General features: G+C 48.4%; 1 protein-coding gene across 2 annotated transcripts in view; it reads right to left on the bottom strand.

The window, feature by feature from the left end:
* Positions 1-19883, bottom strand: part of DOCK1 (dedicator of cytokinesis 1) — a 530116-nt gene that overhangs the window by 12161 nt on the left and 498072 nt on the right. For both annotated transcript variants that reach the window (XM_036828289.1, XM_036828290.1), the window contains exons 45-49: positions 18947-19123; positions 17855-17938; positions 12359-12496; positions 4272-4417; positions 365-563 (exon numbers count right to left, since the gene is read on the bottom strand). In XM_036828289.1, the coding sequence (XP_036684184.1) occupies positions 365-563; positions 4272-4417; positions 12359-12496; positions 17855-17938; positions 18947-19123 (744 nt within the window). The remainder of the gene's footprint in view (positions 1-364; positions 564-4271; positions 4418-12358; positions 12497-17854; positions 17939-18946; positions 19124-19883) is intronic.

Raw genomic sequence — 19883 nt, forward strand, 5'->3', positions numbered from 1 at the left:
CATCCTGTTCATCTCCAGAGATGTCTGGATGTCTAATGGAAGCAAGTCCAACTTTGCTGCGGAGCCTAGAACCATGTGGGGCCTGCAGATGGCTGGCCCTGCCCCCAGCCCCTGTGGGATGGAGGCTGGAGCACGGGGGCAAAGACAAGCATCCTCCGGAGAGATGCAGCTCTCCTCTGCGCCTCTGCATGCCCTACGGCACCAGTTATACAAGGGCAGGGCTGTGAGAGACCCCAGATTTTTCAAATGACTATTTCATAGCCAATGCAATGAAATCCAATTGACAGCCCCCTTGGCTAAATGTGGAGCATAGACAGGTCCCGGCAGCTACCGCGGAGCGAGGGAAAGCGCCCTGTGAAGTTACCGTTTCTGAAAGGATCACAGCCTCAGATTGCTGCAGGGGAATGTCGGTGGGTTTAAATTCTTTATCAAATATCTCTTGATGTTTGCTGTTCCTTTTTTCCTTCTTCTTGTCCTTCTTCTCTTTATCTGGGTCGTCCTTGTCTAGCTTGTCCTGGGACCGGGAGTGCATTTTCTTTGGCAGGAGGGGCTCCAGAGCAAACCTAAAGGAAATGGTTCTTTAAATCAATGACGTCTTACTAGGACAGCCACTGCTTTTCGTCCTGCAGCTCCATGTAAAGTCACTCAAAATGAATCAGGTGCTCCCTGGGAAATGCCCAATTTTACAAGGAAAGAAATGATTTTAAAAGGAAGGTCAAGGGAGACTTAAGATACACATTGCCGATTGCAATGGTTATAGTTTTGAATGTCTATAAAAACAAATTGGAAAAAAAATAGAACACTTACAGGATGATGAGGGAAATGTAAAGTCTTACTGGATATGGGATGATTATATTCAGGGATTACTGTTGATTTACGACGGGAGGATGGTATTTGGGGTCTGTTTCAAAAGGGAAGCCCTCACCTTTGAGAGAGTCATACTGAAATATTCACGAATGCAATGAGGAGAAATAGGCAGATGCTAATGCAAAGAAACGTCTGTATCGGTACACAGGTAGCTTCCATTTGAGAACCCTTTGATGGCTCAGTGAGAAACAAGCCAATTCCAGCTTGCAAGGATGTGGAGATGCCCTCAGTGTTTTAGCCAAGAACTGAGCTTGAGACGGAGATTCTGGGTCTCAGCTCTGCCACCTTCTGGTGTGTCTCCACAACCTCTAAGCACCGTGGGCTGGATGTCCCCCTTCACAAAATGAAATGGAATGAAAATGGTATTTAAGAAGAGATATGATCTCTTAAAAGAAGCTAGAGTCATACAGTCATATAGGAGAAATAGCCTATATTGTGATTTCTGATAAATGTGTTTTTTAAACTGTGGTCTACCCATCATTCCCACATGGTTAAGAGGAGCAAAGTGGTCAGCTGAGAGGGTTCACGGAAGCTCCCTGTCCTTGAGCTGCCCAATGTCAGGCAGCCCCTGAGCCCCGTGGGAGGGCAAATCCCACCCCGGTAACGCAGGCTGTCAGGATAAGGGGCCAGGTCCCAAGCCTGCCACTGGGAGCCCCCAGTCCTCACTGCGACCTTCCAAGCCTGACTTCCTGGGACACCTGGAGACTGAAGTGTCTTCTTCAAGGGGACACTGATTGTAAGAGAAGGAAATCTAGAAAGCCCGTCACATTGCCATCCTAGCTGTGGTTTCTTTCAAACTTATTTGTGAATGGGACATTGAGAACAAAACCACTGCTCTGAATAAGACCATTCCAGCACCTTGGCTCCCCAACATGGGAGAGGTAACATGTAAGTCAACACTTAGATGGATCATTCACAAAAGCACATTTCAAATCCATAGAAGACGCTGACTGCTGAGAGCAAGAATCACATCTGCTACATTTTGTAAAAAAAAAAGAAAAAATTGGAAGGTCAGCAGGATTTGAACAGTAATGGTATTGAATGTAGGCATTGATTATCAATAGCTGCTAACATCACTGCAAGGGAGAGAGACACGAATGTCCTTCTGAATGGAAGAACATTGAAGTCAACCTGTCCCCAAATCATGCCTGAATGTGCACAAGCCTCTAGATGTGACCACTAATCTGCAGGAAATATGAAAGACAGAGATACACAGTCAATAACACTGTAGGGGATGCAATAAGCAAAATCCAGACGACACCAGAAGCAACCTGGATTTTTTCAACAAATAAATTACAAGGAAAAGAAATGAAAAGAAAAAAGTAGAAGGGGAAATCTATGGATTAAAAGAGAGCTAAAGAGATACAGCAGCCAGCTGCAAAGAGGGGCTCTTATTTGGATCAGTTTCAAACAAACTAAAAAGAAAAAAAAAAAGTCATTTATGCCCCAACTGGAAATTAAAACCAATATTTGATGATAGTATGGAATTACTGTTCACTTTTTACATGTGCTAAAGGTAGTATGATTGTGTTTTTGGTAAATTCTTACCTTTTAGAAATTCACACTGAAATGTTTACAGATGAAATGATATGAGGTCTGAGATTTGCTTCAGAATAATATGGAAGAGGGAGAGGGTGGGCTAGGATTTGATCACTGCTGAGGCTGGCTCATGGGCTGGTACAGGGCCTCATTATGCTGTTTTGTCTCCTTTGTACATGTCTGAAATTTTTGCATAATAAAAACTTGAAAATAATGAACTACACCAGTGTTGACTTTGATTATTAAGGCATTTCTGGGCATCTGGACTTTTCCAGTTGGATACACAATAACTACTAAATCAACATCCATTAGGTGTTAAATATTATATCTCTTCTACTCTAAATAAAAATTTCAAAATCTTCATGATTTTATTCTAGGTTTGGCAGAACTTGGGATAATTAACGTAGGGAAACAAAGGATTAGTGGACATCTTAAAGCTCTGGGGAAAACCTGTGCTGTGAAATTCAGAGGAATATACAAGGAACCAAGAGAAAGGCTGAGCTTTAAATTTTTCACATTATGAGAACCAACTGCCGACAGGACGAACTTTATTCTGCACAAAACTGGTGCCATTTGAGACCAAAGCCTCATTTTCTCCACATCCGTTAGGCAGTGAAGGGTGGCAACCCCGAGAATGAACAAAAATCTGGACTCTAATAAAGATGCCTTCTAGTTCAAGGTTAAACAAATACGGCTCCAGGGGTGGAGACAACGATTCCCACTCATGTATTCACGTGTGCAGGACAGTACTCTTCCATCTAAAACCTCTAGATCACTTTCTGCCCTCACCCCTACGTTCCTGGAAATATAAAAACCTTTTCATAACTAGCCTGGGGATTTACCTGGGGAGAAGTTGAATTAAGTTTCTTCAGCAATCTTGCTCTCAGTGACAAGCGCACTTGATTTAAATACCTCTAAATTGAGGTTTTCCATATGAACTTGGCCTTATAAGTAGCAGACACTGATAAAAATTACTGTTAGGAAAAAAACGTGGGAACAGTTTGGCATCCTTCATTGGGCACACTGGTCGTCGGCAACACAGGGCACTTGGGTTGGAGCTGTCCCTCGGGGCGCTTTGGAAGTTTGTGTCTGCGTGTCGCAGGGGCCAGGAGCCTGTGGGTTTGATAGGATGGGATGCTGGATTGTAAACCAAATGGGCTTGGACAAACACGCAACTGTGCAAACTCAACAGCAAAACAATTAGAAGTTCTTCTCTACTGTTTAAATTGCATGTGACATTTTTTCTTTCTGTATAATCAGAACAAACTTTTCATATATGCTAGTCACAAAACACACAAAAATGTCAGTAACGAGGTTCTCTTTGCAGGAGACACAGTGGGAGCTCAATGAAATGTTTACCCGTCCGTTCCGTTCTTGATCCCTTCTTAGTTGCTTTGTGCCATCCGGTGCTCAAGAGCAAAACTGGGTCTCCAAAGAGATCTTGTAGAAAGAAGGTGGCCCTGCCAGCTCTCAAGGAAGCCTGCCTGTGTGTGACAGTCCTGCTCTAGCGTGACACCTTGGAAGTGAGCAAGAGATGAAAAGTACAAGCACGCAGCTGGCAAGGAATGCATCACACTGCTTCCGGGACTTGCTGAAAAGGACTGAACACTCACCTGGAGATTTTACAGTTTGATGGAAACCTCATCCAAAGTAGTACCCGAAGCGAGAAATTTTTTCGCACAAATTCACAAGACTCTACAAGTCTTAGTGGCACCATGATTGTAAAAGTCTTGGATGGTCTCCATTTCAAAGAGAATTTTGATTTTTAAAAATCCTCTCAGGTGTGATGAAACAAACCCAGGGCCCTGGGTGGCTCCTCGAAGCCCCTCCCAACCCCCCCACCCCGGCTGCTGAGCCAGACTCACCCATCGGAGCCCGGCCTGGAAGGGGTGCTGTCTGATGACAGGGACGAGACAGAGGCCACAGACAGAGGCCGGGACGAGGAAGGCATTGTGAAGGATCGGACCATGGACCGGGGACGGCTGCCTCTTCTGTCGTCCAGACTTGAGGGCTGGGTTGGGCAGAGGGGAGAGAAACAGAGAGAGAGAGAGACTTGTTTGATGCTGTGGCAAAAGGCGCCCAGCCTGGCACGGGCAGACACCTCGGACCAGGTGGTCTTAGCAGCCCGGAATCTAGATCAAAATTGTTCACACTTTCATGAACAGTGCATGTGCTTGTTCAAACCTGAAGACAAAAACGATGATTATTTGGAGGTTTTTTGAAATCTGATTTGATATTGTGAAAAATACCAGGAAGAACTTTGTTTTTTTTTAAATTTAAAATGCAGTTTTCTCTACCAAGACCACAAGGCATCAACTTGTTCCAGAGTCATAGTACAAGGTACTGATCAGAAAATTTAACTTGTACAAAAATATCTGGAATGTGAAAGAATTTACAAGATCTTTAGATGAACTTTGTATCCCTGCATGGTGACAAACCAAGAAGATCATTAAATATATGGATGCATAATGACTGAACTTCTCTAGACTAAAATAAGATGCACCTGCTGCTTAATTAAAGGTGGATTTCCTCCCCTGCCAGTGACTGGTACAATGGATTGGATGGATCCATGGCTGGAGTTGCTAAAACTCCTCCTTCTCACCAGAAAGTGGACCAGTGATGCATTCTAGAGAACAGTCTCTGGATAGAGTTTTCCATCGTCTCTTTGTCATGTCATACTATTGTATATTAACAAAATAAGTGTCACTGAAATACAGCACATATCAACACCTAATTAGCTACAAAATGCTAGTGTACCTGCACCCCGAGCCAGATGTTGGCACATCTGGGATGGCAGCTGCAGCAGAAGCTCCTTTCTTTAACCTGAGGATGTGGAAACCAAATTCCTGTAGGGCATTCCCTCTCTGTGTGGCTTCAACCTCCCTAAAGCCCATCCCCACTCCACCAAAGCTGGTGTTTCATTCAGCCCATCACCTATAGAAGACCTGCCCGGGACCACGGTTGATTAGAGATTGTACAACACCACTGAAAAGACGGTCTGTTTCTTAAATATTTGTTTTGCCCATGAAATACTATTTGATCTGTACACTATCTCTTCAGTAGTAAAAGGTTCAACAGACTTGCGGTTGCCAAGGGGAAAAGGGGTACAGGAGGGACAGATTGTGAGTTTGTGATTAGCAGATGCAATCTATTACATACGGAATGGATAAACAACGCGGTCCTACTGTATAGCACAGGGAACTATATTCAATATCCTGTGATAAACTATAATGGAAAAGAATATGAAATAGAATGTATTTATATATATATGTATGACTGAATCATTTCGCTATACAGCAGAAATTAAGACAATGTTATAAATCAACTATGCTTCAATAAAATAAAATTTTAAAAAATAGTAAAAGGTTCAAAATTGCTAAAGAACAGTGTAAAGCAGAAGCTGGTAACTGTTTTCTGCAAAGGGTCAGATAATAAGTATTTTAGGCTTGCGGGCCATAAGGTCTCTGTCCCAAGCACGAAAAGAGTCATAAACAGTACAGAAATAAGTGAGCACAGCTGTGTTCCAATAAAACTTTATTTACAAGAACAGGTGTCAGGCCATAGTTTACTGATCACTGGCTCAATATGCAGCTGAAATCTGCCAGCACAGAGGGTCTGGTCCGTCTTGGGTTTAGCACCAATGATGGTGCCATGGCCCATCTCCAGGGAGACAGCCATTGTCATTAATTGGCTTTTATAAGGAAAACTTAAAAGGAAGTGATTACTTGCAGATTAACCCAAATTGTAAAAATGTTTCTAGAAACTCTAAGTCTACAATGTCCTCTTCTCAGTCATTTTTTAAAAAGGTTATATTCCACTTATAGTTATTATAAAATACTGGCTATATTGCCTGTGTTGTACAATATATCTTTGTAGCTTATTTTATACCTAATAGTTTGTACCTCTTAATCCCCTACCCCTATAGTGTCCCTCCCCTCTCCCTCTCCCCACTGGTAACCACTAGTTTGTTCTCTATATCTGTAAATCTGCTTCTTTTCTGTTATATTCATTAGTTTGTTGTATTTTTTAGATTTCACATATATGTGATATCATACAGTGTTTATCTTTCTCTGTCTGACTTATTTCACTGAGCATAATACCCTCCAAGTCCATCCATTTTGCTGCAAATTGGCAACACTTTATTCTTTTTTTATGGCTGAGTGGTATTTATATATATATCTATCTCATGTCTTCTTAGGGTGCTTCCACATCTTGGCAATTGTAAATAATGCTGCTATGAACACTGGGGTATATGTATCTTTTTGAATTACTGTTTTTGGTTTTTCCAGATATATATCCATGAGTGGGATTGCTGGGTCATATGGTAGTTCTATTTTTCGTTTTTTGAGAAACCTCCATACTGTTTTCCACACTGGCTGCACCAATTTACATTCCCATAAACAGTGCACAAGGCTTCCCTTTTCTCCACATCCTCACCAACATTTGTCATTTGTGTTCGTTGTGATGACAGCCGTTCTGACAGATGTGAGGTGATATCTCATTGTGGTTTTGATTTGCATTTCCCTGATGATTAGTGATGTTGAGCATCTTTTTATGTGCCTATTGGCCATCTGCATGTCCTCTTAGGAAAAATGTCTACTGAGGTCCTCTGGCCATTTTTTAACCGGGTGGTTTGTTTTTATGATGTTGAGTCACATAGGCTGTTTACATATGTTGGATATTAACCCCTTAGCAGTCCTATCATTTGCAGATACTTTCTCCCATTCAGTAGTTTCCCTTTCTTAAACACGTTCAGACGGCAATCCAAGGCCAGAAGTGTTCCTCTCATCCAGCCTCTCGGTTGAGGCCTGGGAGCCTGTTTTGTGTCCCTCTGTTCCTGACCCTCCCAAGGAAGAGTCCTGCCTGCTACTCTAGGTGCGTCCTGACCCCCCCATCTGCCACCCCGGGTACCACCCGCCCAGCTCGGCTACTGTTCCTCTCTCTGGCATCTCTGTGGGACTCTGACCCTCTTTATGCTTTGAGTGAGACCTGTTCGTGGCCTCTGCCTTTCAAAACCCAGGCTCTCCCCTGCCAGTTCTTCCAAAGCAGCAGCTTCTGAGGACGGCTCAGAGGTGGGGATCAGCGTTCCGGAAGTTGGACACTGTCTTTCTGAGCACCCACCTGCTCAAACCACCTCCCGACCCGCGAGGGGCTGCCTTCCCACTTCTCCCCGGCAACCGCCTCAGCTTGACTTCAACCCCATCCTCTCTGGATCCAGGTGACGGGCAGAGGAGAAGACAGCCATCAACCTCGTGCTCGGGTGATTTTTCTGGCTTGGCAGATGCTGCCTCCATTGTCCATCATCTTCTGGGCACGTGGAGACGCAGCCCTCCAGGAAATGCAGCTCTGCTTACGGTGGAGAAGAAACACGACCCATCTGACATGTGGGTGCTGTGAGCCCCACTCCTAAGAGCGCCCAGCATGACGGTTTCCATTTCTCTGATAGAATGATCTTCATGGCAGCCAGCGTTGAGGGAGGGGGTGCACAGGAGGGAACCGGTCAGGGACCAGGAGGTGCAAATGGCCACAGGATGACCTCATCCAGCTCGTGGGAAGGCCCAGGAAGCAGCCGTGAACGTCCTGCCCCCAACCACAGAGGGCTGGCGATTCACCCTGAGAGGCAACCTTGAGTCTTGGTCGGGATGCACAAGCACAGATTGGGAAGAATAAAGGAAGGGGGACGGCAGGAGCCGGCTCTGGCAGAGGAGGGACAGAAGCCAGTCTTGGTCCCACATCAGCAGGGCAGCCACTGGGTGTGGCCCTGGGTTCTCCCGGGCCATTCACCTCCCAATTTCTTCTTGACCAAGCAGAGCCTCTAGAAATTGAGGATCCAGGGCTTCTGTGTTTTCATCTGAAGCAGTTGGTCTCTCCCAGCCCTGATGGGGTAGCTCCAGCGCTAGGACACTTTGAGAGAGGGGACGTCTCTGTCCCTGCAGCGGGGCGGGCAGTGGGGGGGAGGTTAGAACTAGGCGGGAATGTTGGCTCTGGCATGGACTAGGTGACGTGGCATGAAACATGGAACTGCTCTGGGTCTCAGCTTCCTCCTGAGCATGTAGGGAATAGTCATGCCACCTTGAGAGGCCGGCGAGGATGAGCTGAAATGACGCAGGTGATGTGCGTAGGGTGGGCCATGCTCTGAATCGCAGCCTCCGTGGCCCTTGCCATTGTTACCACGGCCTGAAGCACAGACTCACTCCAGCCCCCTCACCAGGAGCTGGGGACCAGTGCTGACTGTGGCTGGTGCTTGTGGCCTCTTCTCTGGGGACCCCGGGTCTGCCCTCCTCACTATCTAAGTATACGGAGGAGGCCAGGCTCCTGTGATTTCATCCAGGGAGCAGTGGCACCTTAGAGCCCAGGACTGTCTGAATGAAGGCCAAAGCTGAGCGGGCTGGGGGTGTCTCATGGAGCTGCCGGTGGATTAGGAGTCAGAGCGTGTCCAAGTCTTCCCTTTCTATGGCTTAGGCTGACCCAGAAAAATTGACAAAATGGTTTATGTCCTTTCTATGGGATTTTTATTTTTATTCTATTTTTTAAAATTTTATTTATTTCTTTTTTTGGCTGTGTTGGGTCTGTTGCTGCACGCGGGCTTTCTCTAGTTGCGGTGAGCGGGGGCTGCTCTTCGTTGCGCTGTGTGGGCTTCTCATTGTGGTGGCTTCTCTCGTTGCGGAGCACAGGCTCTAGATGCCCAGGTTTCAGCAGTTGTGGCACGCGGGCTCAGTAGTTGTGGCACGTGGGCTCTAGAGCGCAGGCTCAGTAGCTGTGGTGCACGGGCTTAGCTGCTCCGCGGCATGTGGGATCTTCCCGGACCAGGGCTCGAACCCGTGTCCCCTGCATGGGCAGGTGGATTCCCAATCACTGCGCCACCAGGGAAGCCCTGGGGTTTTTACTTTTAAATCCATCTTTTTTAACACAGGATGATACTGTATTGCTTTTGAAAGTATTCTGAGAAGCTTGAAAGTTCTCAAAGTAGGTAAGATGGGAAAGCCTCATTCCAGACGGCATTTTATCACCACACTTTTCAGAGAACGACAGGGTATCTGCCTGACCTTTTGTCTGCTCAAGGGAGGCTGGCCACAGAACCTGCCTTCGGGGTCCCAGGATGGAGGCGGACTCAGGGAGGCAGCTCCAGGGGACAAAGCATCCACGGGGCAAAAATGCGTCCTTAATTCTGTTCCCAACTTCATTCCCAATAAGCCTGGTCAACCCCTGGCTGGGGGGGGGGGGCGGTGGAGATGCCTTGGCCGCCCCTGCCTCGGGGTGGGACTTTGGTGGAGAAGAGGCCGTCTCAGGCTGCGGTGCAATTGGCTCATCACCGGCCGAGGACGCCCCACTGCCTACACAACCGCCCCGCCCTCCTGCCCTCCTCCCCCGTGTGCGAGCACAAGCGGGCAGAGAAATCATGAATCACAGCAGAGAAAGGGATATGAAGGACGTCTGGCGAGCCAGACAGATTTCTGTCATCCTGAAATATACATGCAATGATTGATCAAAGGGGAAGCTTTTCACTTAGTAAGAAAACTTGGAGATTTCAGAAGTGTTTATTTCTCAGAAAGAATTAAAAGTGGCATCAGACTTTGAAAGAGGTGCACCGTGATGCACTTTGAAACTCTTCTGGCCACTTGACGCTGATTGTAATGAGTCACAAGCTCCAGAGTGATGAGGCACGGCTCGAGGATTCTGACTTGCAATGAAGGCTCCTCCAGCGTGGTCCTGATTTCTAAGCCTGCTCACCTGTAGCAGTTCCTGCTGGGCTGACGGTCCCAGATTCCTGCCTGCTGAGTCTTCAGACCACAGCCCGGCAGTTGTGTTACTCTTGGATTGGTCAGGCTCATGCTCTGCTGCGGTCAAGGCCAAAGACACCTCATTTGATCAGCACTAGGTCCTGGGCTTGGAGGACCTGGGCTCGGGGCCCAGGCATGGCCGGCAGGGCTGGGAAGGGTGGGAGAGCATAGAGCATAACCCCTCTCAGGGGTGGTCTGGCTCTCTTACATGTCTCCAACCACAAGGGCAAGAGAAGAGCTCTGCCACTTACTAGTGTAAGCTCGGGCTAGTGAACCTTCCTATGTTCCTGTTGCCCCGTCTATAAAATCGGGATGTCCACAGTGTCTCCTTCCTCGTGTTGCAGGAACCTAGCAAGTTCATAATTGTTAAAAACCTCGGCAAGGTCCCTGGCACATGGTAAGCACTAAATTAGTGTTTGCTAAGTGAGATAAATGTGTGGACAAAAAGAAGCCAGCTCAACAGGGAGCAGCAGAGAACTTTTGAGAACGGCAGAAAGATGGAGCTGGGTCACAAAAGAAACCAAGATGGTGCACCTGGTTGGACACCTGATTCTTCAGGAGGTAGAGTGTCCTGTGTTAGGAGAGGTGGAGTAACTCCTGCAGCCTGCCTTCCCTTTGCAGGATAACAGAAGACCTGCTCGCATACACCCCCTCCACGCCAGCAGGCATGGGATTCCAGTAGACCACAAGAGGTCTTGCTGCCTCTTTCTGCGACACTGATGCTCACCCCCGGACAATGGAGAAAGGGGGCCTCAAGCCATCTGCTAGGCCAGACGCTTCCCGAGTCCACGAGCAGTCAAGGCGAGGACTCACCAAGGCTCCCAGGGACCCTGAGTAAGGGTGGAAGTGATGCTCTGAACTGCACCACAGGGGTGCCCTGATGTGAGGTGTCGGGCGCTGCCCCCGGAGCTGCTAAGGCATGGCTCACGAAGACTGCCTCAAGCCCGCCATAAGGCTTAAACTGTCAGGTATTTTGCATCCATAAAAATGCCTAGCCACTTTTTTTATCATGCTCCTGATCTCAGCCCTGGCTAGGAGACCTTTGACCAACTCTTTTTTTTTTTAAATTATATTATTATTATTATTTTTTAATATTTATTTATTTATCTGGCTGCTCCAGATCTCAGTTGCAGCATGTGGGATCTAGTTCCCTGACCAGGGATCAAACCCGGGCCCCCAGCACTGGGAGCGCAGAGTCTTAACCACTGGACCACCAGGGAAGTCCTCCACCAACTCTTAGCAAAAGCCCAGGTCTGATCTCCCTGTGCTATGTGGTTGTTTCCCGCTACAGCTATCTATTTTACATTTGGTAGTGTATATATGTCCAGCCCACTGTCACTTCGTCCCAGCTTAAAGTAATTATGCTCCAATAAAGATGTTAAAAAAAAAAAAAGCTCAGGTCTGTCCTTCATCCTGGAACATCCTGGCATTCCAGGCTCTGGGGGTCTGGCCACCTTCCCAGCTCCTCCTTACAATTTGTCTTCTGCCCAAGGCAGGGCTGTGTCTGCACCGGCCCCTGGCCTGCCATTCAAATCCCTGCCTTCAGCCTTTGCTGAGTGAGTCCTCTCTCCAGCCAGTGTCCCGCCCGTCTCCTGCAACCTACCCTTGGCCTAGATCAGTGACCCCTCCCTCCAACAGGTAACAGCTTCAGACGTCAGCAATCCACTCCTCCCCTCAATGACTCTGACCTTGGCCTGGGCACAGGCTCTACCTCGGCTTTGGGACATCATGAGTGCTGTTTCCCTGTGTGTTATTTAACTCTTTCGTGCGTGTTGTGTTACTGTAGGTGTGGTCTCTGTGAACCAGCCTGAGTTGCATGGATCTATGAGATTTTTCTGTTGATGGATCTATGAGATTTTTCTGTTGATGGATCTATGAGATTTTTCTGTTGCTCCACAACACTATGGGTAGCTTGTGTTCACAGCCATAAGCGGGGTATTTGGTGATCAAGCAAACTCATGAACGTTTACACACCCTGACATTCCCAGTTATCGAAAGGTGGCGGCTAGTGTGCTGGCACCTGAAATGATGAAGGGGCGGAGGTTCCTTATCTCACTTCCTAAGCAGGCATCACGTACACAACTCAAGTACTCGGCCCTGTGAGCCTGTCACAGTCGGACAGTGTGACACAAAGACACGCTCCCCCCCCCCCCGCCGCGCCAGCCACTTACCATGGTCCGGACTCCGTACTGCTTCTCCACTTTTTCCTTTAACTGTCTGAAACAGGCTTCCATTCTCTCATGAAATGGCCTCAGTGCTTCTGTGACTTTGTCTCCATGAATCCTGATCCCTTCGGCCAAAAATGGAATCTGAAAAACATACAGGTTGACGTTCCTTATTTCTTGCTTAGTGGTCTAGGGAGAGAAATGCACACCAGACAGAAAGTGGCAACGTGCAAAATGCACTTGCTTTGGTTTCCCAGTCAAACCGGCTGATTAAATTCGTCAGCAGGCAGGTTACTCCCCCAGACCAAAATGTGTAAATGACAAGCATTTGTGTTTTAAATCGGACACGTCTAGTGCGCTGTGCAGCACAGGGCTGCCCCGTTACTTTGCCTGACTCACATTTGACCATCAACCCCAGAATAGACTTCTCCGTGCTTTCCACTTGAATTTGGGAAGGGCTGCGTTTTGGATTTGTTTAGCTATGACTTGATCTGTTAGCAAAGGGCCAAGTCACAGGACAAAGATTTTTTTTGCTAAGAATATTGCCTCTACAGGCAATTGAGAACCCTATTCCAAAGTGTAAAAACCTAATAATACGTGATCTATAGTCCTGAAGGATGTTCTTATTTGGAAAGGAAAACCAAATTTATTCTTTCTTAAAACTAAAAAGAATCATGTCTCTGCCAGCACTGCTGTCACAAACATCCATGCCAAGACTTCACATCAGAGTGTGGAGATACAGCTGACCTTTAGAAGCGTCGTAGAGACATTTTTATTCCCCAGCCCCAGAGACCCTCCGAGTCACAGCCGTTGGGGGTGGGTGTGAGAAAGCCTCCTTTCTTCCCCTGGCTTCTGCTTCCCCTGAGGCTCAGACTGGGAGGTAGATGCTCTTCAATGCAATCAAGCTAAGAGGTTTCCTCTTAATAATTTACAATTAAATCAAAATACTGATTAAAAACAGATTTTCTTAATATGACAGAACACCAATCTAAATGAGCAGATTTATTAGTAAGAAGGATAATAAGTACACAACTGAATTTCATGTGAACAAATTCAAGAAATCTTATCGAGATGAATCAATGCATAAAATGTATTTGGCTGCCATTTACAGCACGCAGCTGGAGCCTCTTGCGGTGCTCCAGAAAAGGACGGAATAAGTGAGCGCTCCCCTGTGTTTACACCACCCAGCCTGCTCTCGAGCTGCCCTGGCACAAAGTGTGTTTGGCTGACAGTTGGGCTTATACCCAAGGTACACGCCAGGCATCCCTTTCCGAACAGCTATCACCAACAGGACAGCGTGCAGCTAAGGTTTCAAACCAGATGGGACGTTTTACTATTTCATACGAATTACTCTTGCAGATGGCAGCCTCCAGGGGCTAAGCTGCAGTTTGTTCAGGTTCAACAGAAGAAAATGCTCACAGAAATCCTTTTGCTTCCTGGGGGTCGGCAAAGGCAGGCTGCAGACAACTTTTGGTGGGATGGTAAATGTGTCGTGGCTATCTGGGCATGAAGACAAATGTCAGGGTGCTGTCTCAAGGTTAAAGCACAGCCACTCTAGATTCTGAAAGCATCTTGTAAACTGGCCCTCTCTCAAATGTATAAAAGTGTGGTCCCATCATTTCTGCATTTTTTTTTTTTGTTGGTTTGATAAAACTCTTAATTGGCCAGATTCTTGACATCAAAGAAGCTACTTGCTGGACTAAAGTTAAGACCCTTTGGTTCAGGTCTTGGGACTGAGTGAACGGTGATCTGGCAGGTGAAATTTATGGGGTATGAAATGTATCCCCTCAACAGGTCCCTGACATTGGTCAGATATAACCTTCTACAAGAAGGGTGGGATCTGGCCCTTGTTCTATGTCTGCTCGGGGCTGAACTGAAACTATGAATAAAAAGATTCTCTGTGCAAACACTCCAACATATGAGGTGCTTAGTTCACAAACAGAAGCCATGGACTGAGGCCTCGAATGGTCTCTGGATTCCAACCAAGATGAGCATCAAAATCTCTCAGGCAGATTCCTGAATCCCACCCCCAGAGCCCTGATTTGGTCTAGAGTGGATCCCAGGAGTCTGCACATCTAAAGAGTTTCCCAAAGCCCAGAGAGTGGGGAGGACTTCCCCAAAGTCACACCTCGAGTTGTTCAAAGAGAGCATGCAGCCTGCTCTCAAAAGACACCCTTCTAAATGGCAGTGCTGTATTTGAAGTCTGCTCCTGTGTGTCTCCTACATGGATTCATGGCCTGCCGGCGGCAAAGAACATTTGGAAGCACTGCTAAGTGTTCCAGGAGCGCCACCGCCGGCAACATCGGTACGACTGTCATCGGCTGGGGGTGATGAATGGGTTTGGTCTTTCATCTCTGTGCATTTCAAAAGAGAAATATGGGGCTTCCCTGGTGGCGCAGTGGTTAAGAATCCGCCTGCCAATGCAGGGGACACGGGTTCGAGCCCTGGTCCGGGAAGAACCCACATGCCGCGGAGCAACTAAGCCCATGCGCCGCAACTACTGAGCCCGCGTTCTGCAATTACTGAAGCCCACATGCCTAGAGCCTGTGCTCCGCAACAAGAGAAGCCCCCGCTCGCCGCAACTAGAGAAAGCCCGCGCGCAGCAACAAAGACCCAACGCAGCCAAAAATAATAAATAAAATAAATTAAAAAAAAAAGAGAAATACGCACGCACCACAGTGGTTTCATATGAGTCTGTATGGATTCATCTTTGGACACACAGCAGGGATGCCCAACAAGACAGCTGCATGTGGGGAAAGATGGAGCTGTGCCTTTGAGGAAGGGGCTGGCGCTCACTGCTGAGCGCAGACCTAGAAGAGGCCCCAGGCAGCCTGCACTCGACCCCAGCTCCTGCCTGCAAGGGGATTAGCACCCTCTGTTTCAGCAACGGCAACAGCAGAGCCAGGAGCTGCCTGGGACTTAATAACCAGCCTTCACAAATGATTTTAGGCATCAGTGATGGAAACTCTGCCAAGGAACCCTTGGGATTCCCAGGAGGAAAATCTCACTTTGCCCTGATGGAGTTTCAAGAAAAAAACCAAACCAAACAAATTAACACAAAACCAGAAGAAAGCATTCCGGTAACCCCAAACTTCTTATTTTTAATGACCGCATGACTCAATTACTGATATTAAAAGATGGGTCTTCAAAACATTTGCAAATGAAAGCAAGGTCACAGGTAATGTTTTGAATATGTATTTTTCATCACTCTTTGATTTAATGAAGTGGCCAGAAAACAGATTTTTTTTTCCTGACTTTCCTGTGAGCTACTTTAAAATTCATCCTTTAATACACTTATTAGGGGTGATGACATAGTGCTGACATAAAGTTCTCTCTGGGGAGCAAATTATTTTCCTCTGTAGGGCTTGAAACTCTTAAAATCCAATTTTCTGTAAAAGCTTACAGGAAAAAAAAAAAATCAATAGAACTTTTGCAGACCAAACTAGTTTTTGTGTAGCAATGGTTTTATAGCCTTCAGTGGAGTTTTGAATTTTGTACCCTTTGGTTTTTACAACATCTAAAATGGAATCATTCAGACCTTTAAATTCTCTCCCTCTTTTTTAGTAACAGAGGGAGACTGCCTACCTGAGGCTTACATCTTGTGCAAAGAAACCATCATGGCCAAAAAGTTCCCTTAAATTCAGCTCCCAGGGTGTCTTATCACAGAAGAATTCCAAGGCAAATTGATATCAAATGCCTATGGATTTGTGGCAAAGTCACACCCATTAGGATGGCGGCTATCAAACAAACAAACAAAAAGAAAACCAAAAAATAACAAATGTTGACGAGGATGAGGCGAAATTGGAACCATCGTGCATGATTATTGGTGGGAATGGAAAATAGTGCAGCTGCTGTGGAAAACAATATGGTGCTTCCTCAAAAAATTAAAAATAGACTTATATGATCCAACAATCCACTTCTGGGTATATACCCCAAAGAAGTGAAAGCAGGAAACAGAACAGATATTTGTACACCCACATTCACTATAACATCATTTACAATAGCAAAAGTGGACGCAACCCAAGTGTCCGTCAGCGAATGAACAGATAAGTAAAAAGTGGTCTATACAGACAGTGGAATACTATTCAGCCTTAAAAAGGAACGAAATTCTGACACATGTTACAACACAGATGAACCTTAAAAACATTATGCTAAGTGGAACAAGCCCGTCACAAAAGGACAATGTATGATTCCACTTATATGAGGTCCCTAGAATAATCAAATTCATAGAGACAGAAAGTAGGATGGTGGTTTCCAGGGGTGGGGAGGATGGAGAGTTATTGTTTACTGGGTACACAGTGGTTTTGCAAGATGAAAAAGTTCTGGAGATGGATGGTGGTGATGGTTGCACAACGATGGGAACATACTTCATGCCACCGAACTGTGCACGTAAAAATGACTAAGGTGGTACATTTTATGTTACATAAATTTTATCACAGCAATATCCGTATATATTTTATAGATATAAAAGAAATACTTGTAATTAGGCTTGAAACCAAAACTCAGCCCCGCTCCACCCTAACAGGTCACACGGCCCATGTGCTGATGACGAAGCCAGGACGGTGGGGCTCCGGGGAGGCCGGGAGCAAAGCGGCCACAGAGTACTGGTCACAGCCTGGGACCCCTGGGCTAGGGTGGGATGCCGCCCAGGCACAGGGAGACCCTGGCCTCTGCCTTCCTCAGCCCTCTTCCCTCAGCCTGGCGTGTGGGGTGTAGATAAGCAGCACCCACCTTGCCTCCCACGTGAGAAAAGGAAGCTTAAAGAAGCAAGTTGCCCAAAGTCCAGAGCAAGTAGGCAGAGCTCCCACGGGAACTGGGTCTGGACGTCCCCTCCGCCTCCAGGCTCATGAAAGCTCCAGAAGCCCAGACACACGAACAGGGAACTTCCAGTGGAGCCCAGGACACCCTCCAGAGCTTGCCCAGACTTTCCAGACCGTGTCCCGCTAAGGAAAGACTCAGAAGGCCTCAGGAGTACAAGCAGAAAAGCCAAAGAATATGCAGAATTACAGCTGAGGAAACAGAAATGAGGACTGCTTCCCCCAGCCCTGACCACCGGCAGGGGGAACAGGAGGGTGGGTGCTCGGCGGTTCCCCATCCCCGCCTCTCACGCCGATGGCATCGGCTCGAGCGCCCTCCCAGGACAGGCTGGGGCCACGGTCTCTAGGGCATCACCGTCCTGACCTTGCCCGTGATGTTCCGTTCTGTCGATACCAGACAAAGATTTTCCAGCAGGCACTGCACTGACCGAGGGGAGGAAACAGACCAGGCGCATTTGCAAGACAGAACTTTCTAGGTGTTCAAATGCGTGACTACAGCCAGGGGCCGAGTTAATCACGGCAGTGGTGAATGGGTTTATCCGGGACACACATGGTCACGGGCGCTCTGGCTGATGTCCAGGGTCCTCCGTGGCGGCTGGCAGGTGTGCCAAGGTGGCCCTGGTGGATCTGGTCCCAGACTCCACTTTCCCCGCCTCGGGCCCTGCAGCTGCCGCTGGACATTTACCTGCCATGCAATCAGGTCCTTGAGCTTCTCGATCTTTTCGTGGGCCTCCGGGTGCTCCTGCAGGTACCGCTCTGTAAAGAAGGCCTGGTGGAGACAGGGAGAGCCACTTAGTACACCGACACACGTTTCTGTACACCAGGCCTGGGGAGAGAGCTGTGTGTGAAACAGACGCACACCCCGGCCATCACCCAGCTCATTCCCCCCAGGGTTGGACCCTACCCCAGCAAAACACCCAGTAAGGTCAGCACAACAAATGGACTTCGTTCACTCACTGTGGCGGCCCCGTCCATGGAGCCCAGCAAAGTCACAGCTGACCCGGGTCGCTCACTTCGCTGGGAGGCAGCTCCCCAGCTGCGCTCGTGCCCCTGACCCCCATCCCGGGTCCGCCCTACAGCTGAAGGCAGCTGGAACAGAGCGTCACCTCTCTGTCCAGGGCAGTTTCGCCTCACAGCCCGCTTTCAGGCAGAGCCCCTTCTGCTTCAGTTTGCACTTTGTCTAGACCAGGGGGCAGCAAACCTTTTCTGTGAAGGGACTCAACTCTGCCACTGTTGTATCAGGAAAACAGCCACAGACACCAAGTAAAAGAATGGCCGTGGCCACGTCCCAAACTTGATTTACAGAATCAGGCGGCAGCTGTAGTGCAGACCCCTTGTCTAGAGCACATCCCATGATCTCCAGCTTCTGCCTGGTCTTACTGAGATATTCTCCAGGGAGACCAGCTGGCTGTCCCCACTGCACCAGCCTCCCATCTATTTTAAATATTCTAAGTCTTTTGTCTTTCACTGAAACTGTATCTTTTGGCCTTTAATGATCCCAGGTCTCTGGACAGTCACGAGGGTCACTCTCTAGAGCTCCATTAGCACAGCCCAGTGGGGGGTGAAGATGAGGGGACAGTGCCCAGGCCGGCCGGGCCTGGGGTGGGGTCTTGACCATCGGGAGCCCGCAGAGGCTGCCTCTGGGCAGCCCGGCCCGGGCTCGGTCACTGCGGAGCTCGCTCAGCGAGACCAGGGTGGTTTCCGGGCTCGGAGACAGGGTTTGGAGACGGTCCGTCCCAGGACAGGGCTGGAAAGAGGAAGCTGGCGTGTCACGTGCCTTTTCGTAATTCGCGAAGCCTCCCATGACGGCGGGGTCCACGATGCCGTTCAGGAGCATGGAGAGGGGGTTGATGGGGAGGCTGGGGTCGTCCAGGTGCTGCTGCACCATACTGTTTATCTTGTCGTTCGTCAGCTGCATGGTCTCGATGGCGTTCTCCAGGGGGCTGATCTCCACCTGCGCGGGGGGGAGGACGGAATGACATCGGGCCAGCTGCCGCGTCCCCTGTCCCGCCAGGGCCTCCGCTGATGCCTCTGGCTCCTCGCCAGAGGACACACATTTCCGAGTGGGGCAGGCTTCCTACTCTCCATGCACTTTGCTTCCCAGTGGCTTCTGGGGGCCAAGGTCCCTCGTCACCCAGCCAAGAGAAGCCGGGCATTTTAGGATCTTTATGTGTTTCCATAGACCTGTCCCCACATGCAAATTCCAAAGGCACAACGCGAGGTCACCTAGACCTGGGGAATGTGTGTGCACTTGCACGTGTGTATGCGTGTGTGTGTGCGTGCACGCGTGCGTATGTACACGTATGGTCATCCCAGGAAAACACAGCCCTGAGTGGCGCTTGAGCACCGTCTACGTGCTTCACAAAGCAGGCTTTTAACTATGGCCTTGTTCGTTGCTTGTCTTAAGGAATTTTGAGCAATCTCTCCCTGTCCCTGAGGCAGGAGGTCTGGGCGCTTTGTCCCTGGACTTGCTTGGTTAGGGAAGCGGGGGAGGGGCAGAGAGGTCCTGCTGTGGTCTCCACAGGAGGTCACAAGCCCTCCTAGGAAGGAACAGCTCCCCCCAGCCCGGTGGTCACCACTTCAACTGGACCTCACGGGCCTCCCTTGCAAACCCGCCACTGGTCAGCGGGACCTTCAGAGCAGGAGGCGGGGCGAGCCAGCATGGGCCCACCTCGCCGCCGCTCCTGCACCTCTGCCCACACCGCCAGGGCCCT

Source organism: Balaenoptera musculus, chromosome 16 (assembly GCF_009873245.2).
Source record: "Balaenoptera musculus isolate JJ_BM4_2016_0621 chromosome 16, mBalMus1.pri.v3, whole genome shotgun sequence".
Classification (NCBI taxonomy): domain Eukaryota; kingdom Metazoa; phylum Chordata; class Mammalia; order Artiodactyla; family Balaenopteridae; genus Balaenoptera; species Balaenoptera musculus.